The following is an 18,258-nucleotide window of genomic DNA, read 5'->3' as shown; positions in this document are numbered from 1 at the left end:
TAAAAGGATACCATCTAACCAGAGTGTATACACCATCTGTTTTGAACTTACATTTGTTTTTGCAGTCTAAGATTTTATTTGTTTTCACTTTTGCAAATGAGATTCAATAGGTAACTTATATTTAGCTCTAGTTCTACTGAAATATGTAAGTTCTAATCATAAAACCCTCCACTCTTGCATGTAGTGGACACTGTCCACTTGTTCTGGTGCATAGGCTCCGTGTGCTGGCGGAGTCCCCAGGGGTGACCACTGCTCCTCCAGGTGCTAATCACCTAGGTGGCAGTGGTGGGGAGCCACAAGACCCTGCTGCAGGGGCGCCTTCTGTGCTGACAGTAATACTGAGTTCTTAGTGAAGAAACGGCACGTGGGCAATCATGGCACGGAGCGTGACTTCCTGGTAAGACCAGTTCTGTAGCATGGTTTTGGGGCACTGCTCCTGAAGCTCAGTCTTGAGACTAGTTCTCTAGTCCTCCCAAAGACTCGGAAGGACATCAATATCATTTCCTTAAAGTCATATATTTAAAATTTTTTTTGAAACTATCACAGCGTACAAAAAATGTTGCATGTCCAGAGGCAAAAAGAACTTTCTTCCCTAAAAGCATTTGAAAGCTGCTGACATGATGGCCTATCACCCACGGGCTACTTTGATATGCATTTCCTATAAATGAGAACATTCTCTGACATAACAACACAACTATCAAAACCAGAAAATTAACATTAATACCTTATTACTACCGTTCCAGGTTGAACTGTGTCTACCCAAAAAGATATATTTAAGGACAGTACCTCAGAATGGGACTTTATCTGGGAATAGGGTCATTGCAGATATAATTAATTAAAATAAGGTCACACTTGGGTAGAGTGGTACCTAATCCAATATGATATCCTTGTAAAAAGACAGCTGTGAGAAGACAAAGAGACACAGGGAGAAGGTCACATGAAGATGGAGACGAGACTGGTATGATACATCCACAAGCCACATTCCGAGGATGCCCGGCCATCCACCACCGGCTGCTGGGAGAGAGGTATGACTTCTTCCTCAGAAGGAAGCAATCCTGCTGATCTTGGACTTTTAGCTTCCAGAACTATGAGAGATTGAATTTCTGTTGTTTTCAGCCACCCAGCTTGTGGTACTTTGTAATTAGACATTAATAAACTCTCTAATTTTAAAACCCCAGTCAAGATTCACCAGTTGTCCTAATGAGCTTTTTAAGAAAAGGATCTAGTTCCGAATCACATATTGCATTTAGTTGGCATGTCCTTTTATTCTTTCAGTCTGAATAGTTCCTCAGTCTTTTCTTGACTTTCATGATCTTGACTTCTGAAGATTATAGGTTAGTTTGTAGAATGTCTTTAATTTGGGTTTATCTACTGTTTTCTTGTATTTAGATTCAGTGTATACATTTTTGGCAGGAATGTCACAGAATTGACACCATGTTCCCCTCAATGCATCATATCAGGTAACACACAATTTTGATTTCTGCCATTACTGATGACATACAATTTATTAGTTGATTGACATGGTGTCTGCCAGGCTTCTCCACTCAAAGTTACTTTTTTTTTGCGTTTAATTAGTTAAGTATTTTGTGGGGAGGTACTTTGAAACTATGTAAACAGTCCTTTTTTTCCCCCATCAAACTTTCAATGTATATATTTATTTATTTGTATTTATGTGGACTCATAGTTTCCTATTTCTTCAGTAGGGTCTAATCCATTTCTATGATTCTTTTGATGCTCAAATTGTGCATCAAATTTTGCTAGTGAAACCTCCTTCAAGTTGGCTACTATGTTCTTTTGACATATCTCCATCCATTTTTGAGCCCTTCCTTCTTTCTGGGATAATGGTATGTTCCAGTCACATGTTGTACTTTCCCTGCCCCAGATATTGAATCAGAAATGTCTGATTTTTCTAATTCAATAGTCATAGGATTCATTCCAGTTTCCTCCCTTTCTACATCTAAAACTCCTTCTCTGATAGTAAGAAACTGGGAATTTTGTAATTCTTAATGTAACTGCTTCTTTGAATAGTTCCCAGTGTTATATAATCAATCCTCCCTTTCTACCACCATTCCCACCCCTGGCAGAGGTTCCTCTAAACCCAGTCTCCCCACACTGGGTGACCCTCCTAGTGTGGATATATGGCTCTGACTTCCCCATGTTGAGCCCACCCCCACTCGCCACACGTGGATGTTATCGTCTCCTTGGCTCCATCTGGTCACACACAAGCTTACCACCCTGTGTTGGGCTATCCACTCTGTTTTCGTGTATGTTCTCTTCTCACCACCGTATAAGCTCGGGCTCCCTGTACCAGACCATTCTACCCCTCAGCCCACACGTGGACCACAAACATCCTTACTCTGCTTAGCTTGACTGTCCACACCAGGCCATTCTTCTATGGGGACGCATGCCCTCCTCACCCACCCAGGCTCTCATTTCCTATGCTGGGCTGCCCTCCCTGAGTGGACAGGGGTTTCCTTGGGCCTTAATACCTCCTGCCTTGCCCCGGGGATCCCCTCCTCACCACGCTCAGGATATTCTCCTTGCTGGACCCCATCTCCTACCTCAATGAAGACAGTATCCTTCTCAACTCTTTTGGGCTCTGCTACCTCAACCTAAGTCACCTCCAACCCTGTGAACGCCCTCACACTGCTGCCTCCCATGCATGGACACTTTCGTCACCCTGCTAGGGCTATGGCACCACTGCCAGGCCGTGCCTCTGTGCGACTGTCCTCCCCACTCAGCAGCAGGCTATACTGTGTGTGGATGTTTTATCCAACTCAGGCTCTGACTCTACTCCAGACCACACCAGCGTGTGAACGATCTGACCCTGCAGGCTCCCACAACCATGTCAGGCTACCGCCAGCATTCCCCCCAGGGCCACCTCACTGTTTGACCTCTGTGTCTCGACGTCAGCTTGCCCTCACAGGTGAATGCTCTCACCTTATTGAGGCACTGACTGCCTGTGCAGAGCCACCCCACATCCTGACGACTTCCTCATCCTGCTCAGAGTCCCGCACCCCACACCACACCCTCTCCTCAGCCTGCTCTGACAGAGTCCCTGTACCGGTCACTTGCATATTCCCTCCTTGCTCCATCTGGGCTCTGCCTCTGCACTAGGCTGTTCTCCTACACGATGAACTCTTCACCCAGTTTAGGTTCTGAAATCCTACTCTGCGGCACTGCAGCTCCCCTGCTCCATTCCCACTAGCCGTGCTGCTATAGACGGAATGTTTGTGTCTCCCCTAAATTCGTATGTTGAAATCCTAGGCCCCATGTGAGGGTGTTAGGAGCTGGGATCTTTGGGAAGTGACAGGGTCATGAAGATAAAGCCCTCCTGAATGAGATTAGGGCCCTTGCTGAAGAGACCCCAGAGAGACCCCTCACCCCTTCCACCGTTAGTCAGTAGTCTGCAACCAGGAAGAGGTCTCTCATTAGAACCTGACTATGCTGGACCCCGATCTGCAACTTCCAGCCTCCAGAACTAACGGTATGTAAGACATAAGTTTCTGTTGTTTATGAGCCACCAGTCCACATATTGTTCTGGCAGCTCTCATGGACTGAAACCTCTATATCGTTCTGCCCACCTGATGATTTTAGGACTGAACTTTCAAGAAGGAAAGGGAAGAAGTGGAAGAGTCTCAGTATCATCTTAATAAATTCCTTTTGTGTTTAACTGACAAGAGTTAGTTTCAAAAGGAACTCTAATACACATCAATACAGTACCAGTGTAGTTAATTTTCAAATTAAAATGTAGAACTTTATATTTATTCCTATTAAATTTTATTGGTTTTGATCTATCATTTCAAAATATTCTGATCTTTCTGAGCTTGACATTTACTTAGTGTTATTAGTTGTCCTTGGTAACTTTCTGGCACCTCAAAGTTTTATAAGCATGTTATTTTTATCAAAGCTACTGATTAAAAATTGCACAGAAAGAGGGCCCCAGAGAAGAAAGTCCTGGATAATATAACTTAAGACACAGCTTAGACTGGCAATGGGACCGTGATGATTTTTTTACTTTATGTTCTCATAAAGCTATATAAGGCGTGACAAATAAGCTTGAGGAAGTAAGAGTGCTTGCTTATTCCCTGTCTCTTATTAAATGAATGAATAGATGAAGAACATAAGGTTCTCGTTGTTGCTGAAGTGCCACTGTGGTAGCAATGTTGCAAAACAAATCATCAGAATGTATATCTGATGAATTCATGATCAACATAATTAGGGGTTATGAGTAACTGATGTTCTTGGGTTCTACGATTCCACAGATAGGAACAATATGTCCAAAAGGTATGGTTTAATAATAATCTCCATGACTAATTATATGCCAAATCCTACATAACAGACGCTCTCTCTTTCTCTCTTTATACAAACAAGTCTAAAACAGACGTAAAAATAATCACTAAATTGCTTAATATAATCTGACTAATATAATATTAAGTGGCAGAACTCACACCCAGGTAACACGTGCTTAACTACTGTCCTATCAGATTAATAAAATTAAACAATCATCAGTATCTTTGTTTGTTTTCCTGAAGTATATAATTGGAAAAGGCCAGGGCACATAAACTATTCAGGCATAATTGATCTGTATATTCTTTTTGTTTTTTTTTTATAACTTTCTCTCTTGTATGTAGCAGCATGGAGTACTATCAAAGCAGAAGTGATCTGACAACGCAAAACCACTAGATATTTAATTAACACATTCTTATTCTTCAGCCCTATTTATTCATTTTGAGGTGTCATGAAAGAAAAAAGAAAGCCATATCTTCCTCTCAATAAGGAGGGTTTTTAGACAGAATTGTTTGCCTATATAGACTCTATTTACTTGGCACATAAAAATGCTATAGAAACGTTTATCTTGCTCATTCAATTTAATTAAACATTTACTGAGCATTCTCTATGTGCTGGGTGATATGAAAAGCACCAGGGCTACAAACATAAGTAAAATTTAATTCCTGCCCTCAATTATTTTTGTATGTGTCTCCAGGGTTAGGAGAGGAGCGGAACTGAAGAAAGATCTTGTCTGCCAACAATTCACGGAACAGATGATGTCTAAAGCACAGGACCAATTTATCGTGAGGAAAGCCAGCTCTACAACAGGATTTTAAGAGTTTACCACATATTCTCTATGAAATATGCTTCTAGGATCTTCCCAAATTCAGAAACCTTGACTAATTCCCTATTCTGCATAACTCCCCAAAAAGCAAAACTAAGAAGCAGTCTTTAGCACATATTCCAAAGATCTATTAGTACAAAACCTAAAGATTTTCTAACTCAATACATTTTTACATTCCTAGGTAAAATTACCAGGCAAAAACGAATTACTTTTCACAATATCTATCATCATACAAGACAATCTGTTGATATGCTATCAAAGCACTTCACTGAAAAAACAGAAAAACATCAAGTTGTTAGATCTGTTTTAAAATATCTTTTAATAGAAAAAAACAGATAGATTCAAGGTAGTACTCTGATTTCAAAAGTAATAATGTATTTGTGCTGAAACCAATGCACATTGGCTTAAGATGGCAAAAATGAGGTATGGGTCTGAATCAGGCAGTATCAATAAACCTAAACGATGAGCAGAATGAAAGTAGTAACTACACATTCTGATATTTAAGAGTTGAGCAGCGTCTACAAGGACATGTAATAACACAAAGAGTAAAGGAAGACAGATTTTGGATAGGACTTAGAAAGAATGGCATGGAACAATAAAAAATGATCAAATCAAATGAACAAAGTATGTTTTTTTTCATTATACATATGAAACATATTTTGAAAAACAAATATTGAAAAGTCCTTGTTTCTGGCCCATAACTAATTTCCATTTCCCTCCCTCTTTTTTGCAGGGATCGTAGAGAGGGAAGAGAAGCTCAGCAATGCATTTCAAAGAATATTTGTGACATTTTATTGAACACTTCTAGATGTTTGTAGCAGGAAGATTTTTAGGTAACCACATATTGACAGAATAGGCAGACATCACTGATCTTTCAGAACTGTAAATTGGATGTTCACTTTCCTTCAATGGCTCTTCATTAGTTTTACAATAAAGTTCAAAGTTCTTAGACTAGCAGATAAGCCATTTCAAGATCTGACATTTGCAGATTCATCTCTATCCATACAACTTTTCAGCAATTCAGATTTCTTTGTAGTTATTCAAATAAATCAAGTTATTCTTTCCTTCTGTAGTTTTTGTACACTGTTTCTTCTGCTTGAAATGCTTTCTTAAGCCCCTTTTCCATTTGACCAACTACTATTTTCCTTAAAGATACTTTTGTGTCTTTCTCCTTGAAGAATTTTTTCCCTGACATATTATTACTCTGTGTTATAATACCCCTCTTATGCCCCCAAAACACTTTATGCATATCTCTTATGGCTCTTTTTATACTGTAATACAATTGTTCATTTTATCCCTTTCTTCCTTATTACACTGTGTTCTTGGCAGGAACTGTATCTTAGTTTTCTCTGAGTCCCCAGCAGCTGGCACAGTTACCTCAGCAGATACTTAGTAAAACTCATGAAAACAGTATCAGCAATTCGTCTCTCCAAGCGTTATGCTATAGTAGAAAAAGTACTAAATTGAGCCTGCCCATAACTAGCTATAACTCACAAATCCTAACTGCCAATAAAATAAGGGGCTTATTTAGATCTCTAAAGTTCCCTGTGATCTCTGTCAACTTTGTTTTTGTTTCTATAAACTCTTGATAGGTAATAAAACTACTTTAAAAAGGTAGTCTTTAATTCAAATGCTTATTAATTTATACTTGATTTATCTCAATTCTTTGGGTTTCACTATAGAGGTTTCTTTTATTAATATAGTGGCTGCAAAGAGAAAAGCTTTCCTAATTTGATGGCCTTACGGCCATAAGATCCTATTTTTCTCTCAGCTTCATTGGCATTTGATTTTCTTCCCTTAAGACGTTCTCTTTGTATTCTCTCTGTTGCCTTCACCTCTATTTCTACTCTTAACTTTTTACTTAGCTCTAGAACTAGTTCAGGAAGATGACTGCCATGTTACAGAAACCAGTGATGGCAAAAATGAAGAAAAGGAAGAGGATGAACTCCAGCAGTCAGTCTTTTTTCGTCCTACCTTCTTTTCTTGCGTGGAGTGAGGGCACACTGGTCTTTACAAAGGCTGATACCCCAGGCCCTCGTTTACTACTAGTCCTTCTACTATCACATCTTTTAATGTTGGAAAAACAAAAACATAAACAAAGAGGGAAGAGCTTTTTACTTTATGTCTGGTTGCCCTTACCCTTTGCTGTGTTTTTAAACTCTGCCCTGTAATTTTAAGACAAAGTCTCCACTCTTATAACTGGTCATGTAGAGAGAGGAGTCTTTTCCTAATCAGACCAATCCTACTGAAGCAAAGAAATGTGTTTCTGCCTAAAAATATCTTCACATAGTAGTTAGTTTCTACTATTAGGATATTGTTAGTACTACAGGCGTATTATAAATCAGATAGGTCCTGACTGAAGGGGTAACTGCCATATAAAAAAATCAACTTAATTGATTTTATGAGGGAGAGGGTTTACAAATTAGTTACAACTGACTTTTACAAGATAAGTTATTTAAAAATCAGACTCTGGCTATCCAACTGCATTAGCAGTTTTTGTATTTTAAGTCACACTAAAATAGTAATGAATATCCTCATTTGCAGATGTGTTTGAAAAGACCAACGTTATATTAGTTAAAGGCTTCGACTATAATGGATATTTATTGAAAAAAATTTGAAAAGAAATGTACACATAAACCTAAGGTGTGCGTTCTATTAGAAACTTAAATTCTAAGAGGTACCCAGTATAAAAATACAATTATCTTTATGAAAACCTAACTGACAAGTAAATACAGGCAAAGTTTATTATATTGCTTATAAATTCTACTACCTGGTTTCTTGTAAGTCCATAATATGTGGACCCTTCCTATTTTGAAGTCACCTTACTTGCCACACAAAAGATTAATTAATTTAGAGAAAGTGCTAACTCTAAAACATGTAAGGTTTAGATGGCAGGCTAAATATTTTAATTGTAATTACTGAGCTAATTGCCTCTCTAGAAAGAGGCGTATTTCTTCTTTGATTAAGTCAAGTAGACAGTCCAGGAAAAAAGGGGTCCTGGTTTGCCTGGGACAATCTTGGCTGACACCAGTTGTTTTTGAGTAATTGCTAGTGTCCTCTTTGATTCTCAGAAGTATCATGGGTTGGATGATAAAGCACATATGGTTACCCTATTTCTAACATGCTCTTTTCAAATGAAAGCACAACTATTATTTAGGTACCCTAAATATGTGGAAGGCCCACAACTGAAGGGAATATAAAGAAATGTAAGAAATGCTATCTGCCCTCAAAGCGCTTAATGCTTAGTTGAAGAGACTGAATAAACATACAAAATTTAAATGGCTTTTAAAACATAACTGGAAGAAATGTTACAACATACATAGTTACTTGCTAAATGAATGGCACAATAACTAGTATAACGGGATTTCACAGGAAGTGGGGTAACTTTCTATTAAACTATTAACACCACGGCACCCAACATCACCATTCTGAGTGCCTTCTATGTGCCAGGCCTGGTTTAGAGAGCTTTACATGTAGATGTTAAATCTCACAATTATCCTATGAGGTCTACTATTATTTCACAAGGATGGGAATTTCACTGATGAGAAATGTACCTGATAGAGGTTAAATACCATATGAAAGTTCATACAGCTAGTAAGTGACAGAGTTGTTATTTAAACTTAGGTTCTCTAATTAGAAGCCAGTGACCTATTTATTGCTCTTGTTTTCACATAGGGTGGTAGTTTTTCACCGAAGGTAATTCTGCCCCTTGGGACATTTGGTGATATCTAGAGACATTTTTGTTTGTCACAAATGTGTGTGGGGAGGTGGCTAGTGAGTAGTGTGGAAGGAATGCTCACTAAAGACTTCACACACAAAAAAAACCTTTAAAGATAAGATCTGACCTCAGTCTTGAAGCACTGGTAGCATTTGGATAGGCTGGGGGATGGTGGTGATAAGGGTGACTCGCAGATAAGAAGAATAGTACACAAAGTACAAGACAGATTCTAGAGATAGTGAATAAGTCAATTTACCAAGATTGAAATAAAACAGCATTGAAGGGCAAGTGGGAAGAAAGACTAGAAAGATGAAATGATCTTTTAAAAAGACTAAGGAACCTGAACTGGATTCACTGAAGATTTCGGACCGGGGGGTGACATGAACAATATAATATTACAGTCAGATTAGTCAAGAAACCAGGGCAAAGAGACTAATTAGGATGCTACTGCAATAAATAGGTAACTCAGAGTTTGTGTGTTGGTGTGGTGGTATTGAGAAAGACAGGAAGAAACCACAAGCATACACACTTTAATGCATCATAAATTTTTATCTTGTCTCAAACAATAAATTACCATTCTTACCTGTAATGCACTGAAACTGTCCATCTTCTCTTCTTATTGTAAATGCTTCCCCTGGGTTAACTTGTACCAGAATAACCTTAAAATAAGGAGAAGAAGTATTAATCAAAACAACAACAGAGCAAATTAGCATATCAAGATATGAAATGTTGTTAGTAAGAGAGTAGATGTGAGCTATCTAACCATATGAAACTGGGAAGGAAAATGGGAATTACACATTTTACACATTTGTTAAAAAAGTATCATTTCATTTTTCTAGAGGCCAGACTTAAGCCAAAAGTAAGGGACTAAAAAAAGATAATGGCAAACTTTTATTAGAAAGTCAACAAACTTCACTCTGAAACAAAGATGGAGTCAAACCACAGAATATTTGGGTCATCGATGATTATACAGTTCATCAGTTGTTAACTGCATTTTTTAAAAAAAATAAACTATAAATTTATAGGCAGATCATGAGATGAGCATACTTGAATTATTATGACATCTCAAATTATATTCGAGAATGTGTTAAATCAATCCCACAATTTAGTTTTCTTTTCATTATATAGGTAATATACTAATCTGATGACGTTTGAAAAACAGAAAACTGGAAAAAAAGTCTGAGGTCCTTCTATCCTAAGATAAACATTACTAATATTCTCATACAAGTCTTAGTCTTGTTCTCTACATATGCAGGCTTCACTTTTTCCTCTTAAATGTAGATATATGAGTAAGATCTCCAATTCTGTATCTTTTTGTAGTTTAACATAGAAAGACTTTTCCGTGTTATTATTCAAACTATTTAATGAAATGACTATACCATAAACCACTTCGCCATTCTCCTAATAAGGGATTTACGTAGTTTTAACTTTTCCCATTATTATAAATGCAAAAGTAAGCATTTTGGTATGTAGCTTTTCCCTCTATAATTAGTATTGCTCCCTTATGATATGTTCTCAGAAATAGAATTCTTGCTTCTGTTGCTGAACTATTTAAAAGGGTTTTACTAATTCATATTCCCCCTCATAGTCTATGAGAATACCTTTTTGCCCTATTTTTTGCAACTCTGGAAAATCAGTTTTAAAATCTTTGCTACCATGATAGATGAAAACAATATACTACTATTTTCTAATTTATACTTGATTATTAATGAGGTTAAATGTTATTTTACATTTGTTACTAGCTCTTTTGTAAACCGGCAGTTTATGTCACTTTATCCATTTCTCTTTTGGGGTCTTAAGCGTTTAGTGATTTAGATGAATTCTTTGCATATTGACAATAATACTGTACTACATTATGCTGCAAATATTTTTCCATTTTGTTTTCTCCTTAATTTTTAATACAATTATTTTCTTGCAGCCAATGTTATCTATTTTTCCCTTTGTGAGCATTTTCTATTGCTTCTAAATTTAACCTGCACTAGCTATCAAGTACTTGAAACGTGGCTAGTCTGTATTGAGATGTGCTGTATAAGTGTAAAATGCATAACTGGTTTTCAAAGACGTAGTACTAAAACACCAACAACGTAAAATATCTTGTTAATTTATATTGATTACATGTTGAAATTATGTTCTGGACATAATGGGTTAAATAAACATTATTACAATTAATTGCACCTGTTTTTACTTTTTTAATGTGGTTACTAAAATTTTTAAAATTAGTTATGTGCTTGTATTATATTTCCATTGGACAGTGCTGACCTAGAAGTTTGATAAAAATACAAGTTCCTATTTTCTTCTAATTTTTAGATAATTTAATTGCATATATTTATTTCTTTAATGTATCTAAAATTTACCTGGAGAAGATTCAAAAAAGTATCTTTCCCTAGAGAGTTAACCAATACAATTTGCTACATTTAAGATATGTCCTCTTAGCACACAACATACTCTGGCCCGTCTTACCCATACCACTATCTATTTTGTCAAAAGCAGCTTTGGAAATGTTTTATTTTAATCATTTTAAACACTATAGCTTTAGAAATATCTTTTCTGATGGTGTCCCTCAATCACAACTCTTCTTGTTCAAATATTCCTTTTGATACTGACTGGTGATAAGTAAAGTGCTACCAGAGCACACAGGACCAAGTATCTCAATTAGCCTGTTATCGAGCATGTGTGTGCGTACTTGTGTGCACGTTGTATATGTAATTGCTTTCTAGAGAATGCAAAATTTAAGTTCAGTCCTAAAGACTGAGCAGGAACTAATTTGGCAAGAAGAATAGAAGAGCAAGTGCAAAGCTCCAGGAAAGGCAATGTCATAAACAGTTTATCATATTCAATGAACCAAAAGAAAAAAGTTCTATAGCTCTACATGGGTGGAATACGGGGCGGGAACACTGGAAAAAAGGCGAAACATGCAGGGAAAGATACAAACAAGCCAGGTCATGAAGTGTCTTGTGAGCCATTTTAAGGGCAATGAAGAGTATCACTTAAGCAGGTAGTGCTATAGAGGATTAAAAAGTACAAACGGACAGTTACAAAATAGTCATAGGGATATAAAATAAAGCATAGGGGATATAGTTAACAATATTGTAGTAACTATATATGGTGTCAGTTGGGTAATAGATTTACTGGGGTGATCACTTTGTGAGTTATGTAAATGTCTAATCACTGTTGTACACCTAAAACTAATATAATATTGTATGTCAAATGTAACTGAAAAATAAAAATTATTAAATGCAAGAAAAAGTAACACAAAAAGGTATTATAATGAAAATGTCACTGACTATAAGTTATAAAAATACCCTTTTATATACATTAATGAAGACTACAAAAATCTAAAGAAAGGTAATTAAAATTTAATGCTCTTTAAATTTCCTAATAAATAATAGAAAAGATACAATGACTTGGAGGTTATGGAAGAAGAGAGATTTAAAAGGATCAAATATAAAATTTTACTTAGGGAAGAACTAAGTTTCAAAAAAAGCAGGATAGTAGAAAACGACATCTTTGGAGTGAGGAAGGAAAGAAAAGGACCAAGGGGAATAGATATCAGACTTCGGCAAGCCTGCTACGAACACGTCTAAACAAACAAAGCACACAAAAGTTAGAGCTGAAGGAGACCTGAGATATCATTTAGTCCAATCCAGATTTACTTTTTAAAAAGCGAATATTCATATATCATATCTGATTATTGGTGTGATTGTGTAAACAACTCAAAACCATTCAAATAACTGTTCTCTAACATAGTCCACTCCTAGTGCATTTTAAAACTGAATTTATAGAAACTGAACACTTCAAGTGGGGCTAATTCAAATGAATTTATTATAAAAAATATAGAATTTAGGTACCACCTTGGAATCTAACCTACCGAATAAAAGTGCCAAAATGTATTTATGTTTTGTCTGCACAAACTTTACTGAAATGTCATAAGGCATAATTGTTTATTAATAATATTTGCATACATTTTAACAGAAACACAGTAATAAGTGAAAAATATTTAAAAAATATAACCACCTAGGTATAAATTATACCTACTATCTAGTATTCAACCGCGATTAACCACTGCTAAATACAACTGAAAATTCTTTTGCATTTCAAAGATAATACAAAATTCTTTGGTCACTTGCTTCAATTTTACTTAATTGCTCTCAGTCTAAGATCTTTACATGTAAAATGAGAATAAGAAAAACAGCAATCTTTCACCTGACCCACAGCACCATTCAAGCATATTAGATAGGATGTTCACTAGATGAAAGGGAATACATCTTAGAATCACCCTGGGAATTTTTCAGAATACTGTATAGGTATTATCCAGAGGATGATTAGTCTGATATTTTTACCCTAACCGGAATCTCTGGGAAATAATCAGGTTTTCTAATGTAATTGATCATAATTTGTTAAGGTGGCCATCAGAATAATTATGCTATTATTTATTGCTCCATAAAATATCACTACTTTAAATACTAAAGAATTAGGTAAAAGATATAAGGTTAGTTCTAATATTCTATAATCTCTAAAGAAAACAATAGGGGGGAAAACTACCTTATTAAAAGTGATTTGTTGTGTGCAGTTAACAGAAATTTAACCTTTTGAATTTAAGAATTGTTTTATTGTTTTTTTAAAATTATTTTTTCAGTTACAGTTGACATTCAGTATTATTTTGTATTAGTTTCAGGTGTACAGCATAGTGGTTAGACATTTATATAACTTATATAGTGGTTTCCATATTACTCTAGTAACCATCTAGCACTATACACAGTCATTGCGACATTACTGACTATATTCTCTATGCTGTACTTTACATCCCCATGACTATTTGCAACTATCAATTTGCGTTTCTTAATCCCTTTTTCACCCAGTCCTCCAACCCCTCTCCCCCTGGCAACCATCAGTTTATTCTCTGTATTTTAGGAAGTAATTTTAAAGCTTGTTTCTACAAAACTCTAACAGTTGAAATTGTTTGAGGGATATACACTTAATTGTAAAATATTTAAGGATGTATTTATTTCTAAAACTGTTCACCTATATTATTATAAAATATAATCTATGAAAACATAGTCATTGAAAAAATGCAGAAAAAATATTTACAGACAGCGTCAATCTTGCAGATATTTTTCTCCTCTCCACCCCAAGGGACAGGCAACTTCCTGTCTCCACTGTATATTAGGACTGACATTAAGTTAGATCCGAGGAGAACAAGGTAAGTACCTCACTACTTTATTTCTAAAACTCAGTAGAGGGGTTAGCAGACAGAGCAAGAAAACCAACCCAGAAATCAAAAACATGTTCATGCTTTCCAATATTTGCAAATGTATGAATCTCGGCTACCACATCAGTTGGTTAAGGCTGCCATAACTAAGTACTACAGACTGGAGTGCTTAAACTGAAATTTGTTCTCTCACAATTCTGGAGGTTAGAAGTTTGAGATCAAGATGTCGGAAATTCGGCTGGTCTCTTCTGAGGCCTCACTCCTTACCTGGTAGATGGGACATATTCTGCCTGTCTTTTCACATGACCTGCCCTCTGTGTGTGTCTGTGTCCTCATATCCTCTTACTATAAGGACACTAGTAAAAGGGAAATTCCTATTGGATTAGAGCCTACACTAATGACTTCATTTCAGCTTAATTACCTCTTTATTCCATCTCTACACAGTCACATTCTGAGGTACTGGGTGTCAGGACAGATGTCAACATATGAATTTTGGGGTGGGGTAGGGAAACACAATTCAGCCCATAACAGCAACCCTCAAATCACAGAAAGCACATGAACAAAACTGTCTGGAATGCCTAATCCTTTTCCCCCTTCCTTATCCTACTGCTTCTTTGTGCTTGCTTAAGGGTCCAACTTAATGAGAGTAATGATAAAAGGGAAAATCCTTTGGGCCTTGTACCCTTGAATAATAGTTAACGTACCTTTAGCAATGTAGTTTCTAATCCATGGTTGAAGGCCTTCAAATTAACTCAATACTCATGGGATTGTTGTTAATGACTAAATGAGTTAACACAGCTCAAGCGCTTGAGACAGTGACTGACATATAGGAAGCACTAGTTTTATGTACATGGTAGCCGCTGTTACTGTAAGCACTGTATGTGCAGCTCTTAGTATTATTCTTAGTATTATCAGTGCAGACCCACTGCTTTGAGGATTTGCCCCAAGCCTAGGAGAAGTAGACCAATTTACATGAAAGAGAGAATAATATACCCAGAACACAATGTTTATGAGATTTCTCCTAAACTGGTCTGGGACCTATCTGCTTCTTATTTTCCATTACTTTCCTGTACTGATCACAAATAACTGTATTGGAGCACCCGCCCTACTCACCTGATCTGAGCCCCAATGACTTCTTTCTTTACCCAAAGACAAAGGAAATATTGAAAGGAAGATATTTTGATGACATTCAGGACATCAAGGGTAATATGACAACATCTCTGATGGCCATTCCAGAAAAAGAGTCCCAAAATTGCTTTGAAGGGTGAACTAGGCGCTGGCGTTGGTGCAGCTTCCCAAGGAAGGTGACCATTGTGATATTCAGCAATGAGGTAGGTAGCACGTTTTCTAGGATAAGTTCTCGAACTTAATTGTCACACCTCATATATATAATTTACATATTTAAAATATTAGTGCCCTTATAATTTTAACTACAAAGTTGTTTGTAAGATTTAAATAATTTAAACCATAGTATTTTTTTCAAACTACACATAACTATAGATTTAGTAAAATTATTCTAGGGTAAGCACAACAAATGATTTTAAGTTTACTACAAAACTGGCAAATCTGTAGCTTTTATCCCCTATTAGAAGCTGTATATATATTTTAAAAAGTATCATGATTTTACTTCCTTAACATATAAATACAAAGGCTTTAGCTATAAATTATAAAAATTTATATAAATTACAGTACTAAATCAGAAACATGCTTATCTAGAAAGCTACTTTAAACCTTAGCACTTTACATCTTGTTTGCATCCTCTTTAATTTTCTAATTCAACTGCTGCTACATCAACCAAAGGCTGCTCTAAGATTCAACAGTTTCTGCTCCAGGTGTTCCAATTTGTTCCACTCAATGAATACCAACGTAAAACATCACTGGCAATTTTAACCTCAGCCTACCGTTAGTCTAATAGGTCAACTTTACAAATTTCATTCTGGGTAGTATCTTAAACCATTTTATACCTATCTGGTGAAGATACTCATAAAGGCGGGATGTTAAAGGTATAATCGATCAGTATACTCATTAATTCCTACTTCAAACCTTGCTTTCTAATCAAATTAGCCCATGTACAGTAAGCTTCCTGTTGTACATGAATGTATTGTCACCATAGCAACTAAATCAACGAAGAGCTGCAGTAGCATCTGTTTCTGGATCATCCAACATCAGTTAACAAGTTGGAACTGAAGAGTGTGCTGTTCCCAAATACATTTTATTTTAAAGCCATAGTTTTATTTATTTTTGCTTTCTGATCTTGGAGTATGTCGGTATATTTCCAGTTTATAAATACTATATGCAGACACGTACCCATGAACACGTAAGAAAGTCGACAGTGTCACTATGCAAACAATTTAACATATACTTAGAAATAACCTATTAATGCGTTAATTCTGCAACTGACTCCAAATTTAACTGATTTATCAATGAAAATTGGTAACGGTCTTTTAACAGTAATTTATTTCTGGATTCTAGCAATCACATTTATATTACATAAATACATACCTAAAACATGCAGAGGGGTTTTAAAATACTTGAGATATAATCCACATACCATAAAATTTACTCTTTAAGGGGTATAATTCAGTGATTTCTAGTATAAATGCCGAGTTGTACAACCATCACCACAGCAAATGTTAGAACATTTATATCACTTCAAAAAAATTTTTTGTAGACTTTTGTGACTGGTTTCTTTCACTTAGTATAAAGTTTTCGAGGCTCATCCAAGTTGTAGCATATACTGAAATACTTCATTATAGTTTATGGCCAAATAACATTCCATTGTATGGATATATTGTTTATCTAATCATCTGTTGATAGAAATTTGGATTGTTTCCATCTTTGGCTATTATAAGTAATGCTGTGCAAGTTTTTACATGGATATAGGTTTTTGTTTCTCTTGTGTATATACCTAGGAGAATTGCTGGTTAATATGGTAACTGTATGTTTAAGGAACTGTCAGACTGTTTTCGAAGTGGATTCCCAGCAGTGAATTTACGAGTATTTCAATTTTTCCGTATCTTTGTCAACACTTGTCACTATCTGACTTTTTCATTCTAGCTATTCTAATAAGCGTAAGTGGTAGGTATCTCATTATGGTTTTCATTTGCATTTCCCTAATGACTAAGGATGTTGAGTAACTTTTCATGTGCTTATTGGTCATGTGCATAACTTCTTTGAAGAAATGTCTATTTAAAACCTTTGCCTACTTTTTAATTGGGTTGTCTTTTTATTGTTGAGTTGTAAGAGTTTCGTGTGTGTGTGTGTGTGTGTGTGTGTATACACTAAATACAAGACCCTTATCAGAGACATGATTTGCAATCATTTCCCCTATTTTGTGGGTTGTCTTTTCAGTTTCTTGAAAGTGTCCCTCGAAACCCAAAATTGTTCAATTTTAACGAAGACACTATATTGCATTTTTTTTCTCTTACTTGTGTTGTTGGTAACACCCAGGAAATCAATGCCTCACTCAAAATCATGAAGATATATCCCTATACTTTATTCTAAGAGTTTTATACTTCAGCTATTATCTCAGGCCTTTGATTCATTTTGAGTTAATTTTTGGATATTGTATGAGGTAAGAGTCCAACTTCATGTTTTGCCATGTGCATATCCAGTTGCCTCAGTACCATTTGTTGAAAAGACTCTTCATTTTCTATTGAATTATTTAGGTATCTGTCAAAAATCAACTAACCATAAATGTAAGGGTCTGTTTCAGGACTCTCAATTCCATTCCATTGATCTATATGCCTATTCTTATGCCAGTATCACACTGTCTTGATTACTGTAACTTTATAGCAAGTTTTGAAACTATAAAATGTTGAGTCTTCCAACTTTGTTCGTTTTCAAGACTCATTTACCTATCCTGGGTTCTCTGCATTTCCACATGATTTTTAGGGTCTGTCAATACTTAAGCTGGAATTATGATAGGTGATGTGTTGCATCTGCACAATTTAGACAGTACTGCCATCTAAACAACATTAAGTCTTCTGATCTAAGAACATAGGATGTCTTTCCACTTATTTAAGGCTTACTTTCAATAGTGTTTTGCAATTTTCAGTGTATAAGTCTTGTACTTCTTTTGTTAAAATTTCTTCCTATTTTATTCTTTTTGATACCACTGTTAAGTGGAAATGTTTTCATAATTTCATTTTCAGATTGTTTATTGCTGGTGTAAAAATACAATTGATTTTTCTATACTGAACTTGCATTCTACAA

The 18,258-nt window shown here is 35.8% G+C and overlaps 1 protein-coding gene across 1 annotated transcript in view; it reads right to left on the bottom strand.

Annotated features, from left to right (window-relative positions):
* FNDC3A (fibronectin type III domain containing 3A) overlaps positions 1-18,258 on the bottom strand; it is a 149,342-nt gene that overhangs the window by 85,078 nt on the left and 46,006 nt on the right. Inside the window, exon 3 of the mRNA XM_081046246.1 lies at positions 9,418-9,493. Within this exon, the coding sequence (XP_080902372.1) occupies positions 9,418-9,493 (76 nt within the window). The remainder of the gene's footprint in view (positions 1-9,417; positions 9,494-18,258) is intronic.

Source organism: Rhinolophus hipposideros (assembly GCF_964194185.1).
Source record: "Rhinolophus hipposideros genome assembly, chromosome: 4".
Classification (NCBI taxonomy): domain Eukaryota; kingdom Metazoa; phylum Chordata; class Mammalia; order Chiroptera; family Rhinolophidae; genus Rhinolophus; species Rhinolophus hipposideros.
This window is presented reverse-complemented; position numbering and strand designations above follow the sequence as displayed.